We start from the raw sequence: 5,837 nt of genomic DNA, 5'->3' as shown, positions 1-5,837 counted from the left end.
ATGTACTTAAAACTATTTTAATTTATTACAAGCGGCCGTCCCGTACATTCTCCCGCCGTGCGTTGTCCGCGTCCAAGGCAACGCATTCTTCTATTGCTGTGGAAGGGCGGTCGGCTCGATCGGTAGAATCACCAGCTTCTTGACCGGTCTGCGTAGGGTTCCTCCTCTCGTCCTCACGTCTGCTGCTCGTACCACGCCGTCTGTTCCGGGGTAGACTCCTGTTATGGTGCCGCGCGGCCATGTGTTGCGGGGCAGCGTATTGTCGACGACAAGTACAATATCGCCTAGCTTGAGCGCCGGACCCTTGCCGTGAGGCTCCCGCCGGTGTTGAAGGTCGGGTAGGTATTCGCGCACCCATCTCATCCAGAATATGTCGGCGAGGCGTTGTGATGCTCTCCAGTGGGTTCTCCCGATGAGGTCGTTGTCGTCGAACTTGCCAGGAGTTGGCGTACGCGCCGACCCGCCCAGTATGAAGTGATTGGGCGTAATGGACTCGGGATCCCCTGGATCGACCGAGACGTGCGTGAGCGGTCGGCTATTGACTGTATATTCTACTTCGGCGAGTAGCGTGGCGAGGACTCCTCTGCTGTAATGTGACGCTGAGTGCTGTTTTGACGCTGCGGACGAGGCGCTCCCACGCTCCACCCATGAATGGTGCGCCGGGAGGAATAAAACGCCAGTTGATTTTCTTCTTTGACGCCTCTTCTTCTGTAGCTTGGTCGATGGACCGTCGCAGCTCCTTGTCAGCACCTTGTAAGTTGGTGCCGTTGTCGGACCATATTTCTGTAGGGCACCCGCGCCGTGCGATCATCCGACGTAATGCCATAACGGCCGAGTCAGTGGTGAGAGAGGCGGCGATCTCCAGGTGTACTGCGCGCGTCGTGAGACAGGTGAACAGGACTCCATATCGTTTTTGCGTACCTCGGCCAATTGTGACAGTTAGAGGTCCGAAGTAGTCGATGCCGGTGAAGCTGAACGGACGCTGATGGTGCGCCAGTCTGTTGGGTAGGTGATTTCCCGTTTGTGGCTGCGGTGGCTTCATCCTTCTTATACGACAGAGTAGGCAGCGATGAATGACCATTCGAGCTGTCGGGCGCAGTCTGAGTACCCAGTAGTGCTGGCGGCACTCATTAACGGTTGTTTCTACGTTAGAGTGGTGAAGCTGACGGTGCACGTAGTCAATGTACAGCCGTGTAACGTGATGATCGCCGTCAATGATCGCTGGCTTCTTTGTGCGCGCGGCGATGTCGGTGGCGCTGCCGATGCGAGTCTGTAGCACGATGGTTCCGTTTATTATCTCCACCGCTAGGGGGCGCAGGCGGCTATCTGTCGCTACTAGTTGAGCGTTGTTTAGCGCCTTAATTTCTTCTTTGAAACTGTGCTGTTGACTGGCGCGTATGATTAAATGTTCCGCCGCTTCTATTGTGGCCGCGTCTAACTGTTTGTACTGTGTCTTCTGTGTAGTAGCGCGGCGTAGTTGTGGCGGTGGACGTTGTACGGATGTGTGTTTGTGCTTGCGGCTCCAATTAGGATCAGTTTCTGTCTTCTTGGCTGTTCGTTTGTAGTTTGTTTTTTCTTTCTTCTTGCGGCAGAGGGCTATGAATTGCAGTATACGCGCTGCGGCGCGTAATAGGCGTTCCCATTTTGAAAATCGGTTGACGTCGGGGAGCGCTTCGATGAGACTAGGAGTGTCTTTTCTGTGCTGTGTGAAGTATGACTTCTCCTCGCCTGTGTTTTCTGTCTTCGTGAGTTGCACTGTGGGCCATGTTGAGGGGTCGTCGCGGAGAAAAGACGGCCCTTGAAACCAGCGATGTGATGCGTCGAAGGGTACTGGCACGTCGCGCGTCGCTGTGCGGTGCTGACGCAGTCGCATGAGCACGCCGGGCAGCGACTGTAGCAGGTCGGGTCCGGTGAGGAGGTGGTCGTTGAGTGAGATACCCTTAGTCTTGGCAGCTGCGTCGTGTACCACTCGCACTTTTCCAGGCTTCATTGGATTGATTACGGAGAAATGAGGCAAGTACCACGTCTTTTTTCTGTGTTTCTGTGCAGGTGCTATTTCTGCGTAGCCCTTGGTGATAAGTGCTTCCATCTGCTCTTCATACTTCTGTTGTAGTTGTGGATCACGATCTATCTTCTTTTCTATTGAGAGCAGCCTCTTGTATGCGTTCTCGTAATTATTTTTCATGTCTATGTCTTCATCGCGCCACAATAGGCCTGTTTCATAACGCCCGTTCGGTAACTGTGTGGTACGTGCATTGAGTAAATCGAGTGCACGCTGTTCTGGGTCGCTAGTCGGTCTTCTTGGTGCTGTGGTGAGTGACTCGATGGAGAAGTACTGCTTGAGTTGCGCGTCTATGTTGTCTTCCGTACTGGCGAGATGGTTGACGTAGTGCACTCGCTGACCTAGTATACGAGTGCGCGCGCCGTGAAGCACCCACCCGAGTGGAGTGAGCGATGCGACTGGTAAGTGAGGCGCTCCACGCCTCGTTTCTGATGCTATTAGCAGCTCCCAATTGTCCTGGCCTATGAGTATTCTTGGCTTAGCTTCGTCATAGCGCAGTTGGTCGATGAGTCCGTCGAAATGCTTGCAGTTGTCAAGATCTTTTTCTGTGATGCGTTGCGGTGATATATGCAGGTTTTTAATAGTTCTGGCTTGTATCTTGACGGTGCGCGGCGCTCCCTCAATGTGTAAAGTGACGCGTTGCGATGTAGGTGAGCTCATTTGTTCGTTGGCGATGGCTTCGATGTGCAGCGGTTCGATTGGGCCCTTGACTCCTGTCTCTGTTGCTAAGTCGGCGTCGACGAGTGTGACTGTGGACCCGTCGTCTAGGAGAGCGAAAGTATTCACGTTGCGTTTCGGCCCGCATACTCGTATCGGTACCATTTTTAAATAGGTACTCCGGCCCGCAGTAGTCCAGGTGCTCGCTACTTTTTCTGTTCTTGGCTCGCCGTCTTCTTTTTCTTTCTTAGTAAAGTGAAGGAGGTTGTGATGACAACGTGTGCATCCGTCGGTGCCGCAGCATATTCGTTTGCAACCGTGTTTCTTGCTTCGATACTTCAGACATCTAAAGCAGAGGTTTTTTGCTTTAGCTATGTTCCATCGTTCGTCACTGTCTGCTTCTAAAAATCGTGAACAGGATGCGGCTTCGTGTTCCGTACTGTTGCAGAGCGTGCACGTTGACTGTTCGGTAGTTGTGTATATTTTCTGTACTGGTTTTCGTCCGCCTGTCGTAAATCTCTGCGGCTGTGTGAAGTTGGCTGTGGCTGCGGAAGCGCCCTCTGGCTGGGCGTAGGGTCCGCAACGTATTGCTTCTCTGTCTAGAAAGCGTGTGAGCTTTAGTAGGTCTGCTTCTTCGGTCGGTTGCTCGGCGGCGAAGTCGTACCATCTGTAGCGCATCGATGGTGTAAGCTTCTCTATTGTAGTCTTCGTTACTTCTGGGTTGTAGAGGTAGTACTGTATTCGTAGGGCGCGGAGCGTTGCTACTATGTTGCCAACCTTAGTAGCGAAGATGCAGATGTCTTTCGGTGAGTCTGTAGGGCGCGCGAGGGCGCGCAGCTGCTCCAGCTCGGCGAGTGCTATGGCGTCTGGGCGGCCGAAGCGGAATTCTAGTGTCTTCATGATGTCCGTCGTGTTGGCGCTGTAGATTAGAAGTTTCTCGACCGCTTCCTTTGCGTTTCCACGTAGGCTTCTTCTAAGACGGGCTATATTTTCTACTTCGCTGTATGATGAGGCTGTTTCGTCGTAGGCCGCCTTGAATGACAACCATTCCACATGAGATCCACTGTAGATTGGAAGTTCTATGGAATGCTGCCTTCCTCGCCCGGCGATAGCGATTGCTTTCGCTAGTTCGATGACAGTAATTGCTTCTGTTTTCACTGCGATCTTCTGTTCGTGTGGAATATCTTCGTTCTTCTGTACTATACGTGTCGTTGGAGCGGGGTGAGGGGCGGTAGGCCAATATTGTTCATGCTTCTGTTGTAGCGATGGACGCAGCTGTGTAAGTGGACCAGTCTTCTCTCGTGTTTCCACATCGCAGGCAAAACACGCGTGCTTGTCGTCGAGCCATTCTGATACTCGTCGCTGCGGTTCTGATTCTGCTATGTCTTCGTCAGTATCAGAGTCTTCAGTTTCTATACGCGCTATACGCGCTGCGGCGAGTTGGACTTGAAGGTGCAAGAGTTTTTCGCGCTCTTTCGCTATACGAGCGCTGCGCGATGATTTCTTCGTGGTGGTAGATGCGGGTGGAGGCGGTAAGCGGGCGCCTCCCAATACTGTAGGTGCGTGGAGACTAGTTTCTGTGTTGCGTTCTCCCGCCGCTGTAGTACGGTCGTTGTCTCGGGGCGCCGTCAGTGGAAGGCCCGTTGACTCGGTGGTGTTCATCACTTCGGTTGCAGTGACTGCTGTAGTCGCGGAGCTATTGGTGCCCGACGAAACTCCCTTTTCTGTGGCTATCGATGGTCCAGCGTTCTCGTTGGGCTGTTCCGTAACAGTTGCACGCATACGGCGTGTAATGGGCATCTTCGTGCTGTGTTGTTTCCGTCTAGGAGCGTCTATGTACTATCCGGCTCGAAGGACCAGTTCAATGTACGGCACGGGATTCGTACCGCCACTGAGCTAGTGGTTCTTTACGCTCCGAGACGGTGAGGGTCGAAATAAAAATGCTGGTTACAGCCGTATTGCAGCTTTGTACGGTACTGTTGAGGTCTTTTCTATAGTCGCTGTTGCGGGCTGGCGCTGGACTGAATGCGGGCCGGAGTCTTCTGTTTATTTGTTGCTGTTGCGGGCGAGCTCGGCGCTGGAGTGAACGCGTTGGCCGTGTCGCGCGCGCCTTTTATCCTTTTCGCAGCGTTTGCGGGGTCGAAGCGCGGGGAGGCGCGGGGGGGCACGGCCGCATACGAAGCTATGAGGTGGGCTCGAGCAATACCTTAACGAGAGCCGGGCGGCTCAGCTAGACCTCAGCAATACCGTGACGAGAGCCGCGGTTTTATTTAACACTTTATATCTACATATTCTGTTGAGGAAATCTTTTCCTAAAATAAGCTTGCCTTTTATTTCTATTTACTATCTATTGTACTTAATTACTAGTTGCGAAGTAAAAGTCCGAACCAAAAATATATTTAATTATGAAACTAGTAAGTTACACCTATATGATAAGTATGTACTTAAAACTATTTTAATTTATTACAAGCGGCCGTCCCGTACAAATTGATTGAAGGACTTTCACTGCTTCTTCATTTAGAGTTTTGTTAACTTGTGCACTCGTAACGTTTCACAGTATCGTGTGTTTTGTCTCTTTATGCGTTGATCAGAGTCGGGGGAGATGAGGTTTAATTGGCGGGGTAATAAATATTGGGTGTTAATTACAAGATTCGTCTTTTGCTAACAAACTGCTGGAAATCTCATTTCGTATTTGGGTCGATTTAACTAACATCAAAGCATTAATTTTGTGACCGGAAGAACAGCTGAAGTAACTGTAAGTCCGGAACATTCTATCCTCGTGATATTGATTTGCTATCCATTTGCACGAGGCTATTTGCTTCGCCCTTCCTAATGTGTACGGCAAAACAATGGGACACATTGTTGTTAATCAATGCGTATATGTATTACACTGAGACAAAACGCGTATACGTATTATGTATGATGATGATTTCCGTGGTCGAGTGACCACCGGTTTTTATGGTGTCGTCACATCTGAGGTTGACTATTATTGCTCATTCGTAAGGCAAATTCGCATTAAGAAGAATGAGCAAGAGACTCTAGGGATTGCTCTTTGTAAACATACATTTGAATACATTTATTATTACAATATTTAATTTAAACATCTTAGATCGAGACT

At 50.8% G+C, this 5,837-nt stretch overlaps 1 protein-coding gene across 1 annotated transcript; it reads right to left on the bottom strand.

Moving 5' to 3' along the window:
- Positions 1-1,290: 1,290 nt before the first annotated feature.
- On the bottom strand, positions 1,291-4,880 carry LOC113239143. The gene is made up of 2 exons (XM_026476011.1): positions 1,775-4,880; positions 1,291-1,596 (listed from the first exon to the last, which is right to left on the bottom strand). The coding sequence occupies exons 1-2, from the start codon at positions 4,517-4,519 to the stop codon at positions 1,435-1,437; spliced, it is 2,907 nt and encodes a 968-aa protein (XP_026331796.1). The 5' UTR covers positions 4,520-4,880; the 3' UTR covers positions 1,291-1,434.
- Positions 4,881-5,837: the final 957 nt, after the last annotated feature.

This window comes from Hyposmocoma kahamanoa, unplaced genomic scaffold, assembly GCF_003589595.1.
Source record: "Hyposmocoma kahamanoa isolate Upper Pololo Valley unplaced genomic scaffold, ASM358959v1 99674, whole genome shotgun sequence".
NCBI lineage: Eukaryota > Metazoa > Arthropoda > Insecta > Lepidoptera > Cosmopterigidae > Hyposmocoma > Hyposmocoma kahamanoa.
This window is presented reverse-complemented; position numbering and strand designations above follow the sequence as displayed.

Excerpts from the sequence above, each read along its gene's own strand:
- LOC113239143 (XM_026476011.1), bottom strand. The coding sequence starts at position 4,519 with ATGCCCATTACACGCCGTATGCGTGCAACTGTTACGGAACAGCCCAAC. Across the intron at positions 1,597-1,774 it reads CGTCTTTTCTCCGCGACGAC|CCCTCTGCCGCAAGAAGAAA; the intron begins CCCTCAACATGG and ends TGCAATTCATAG.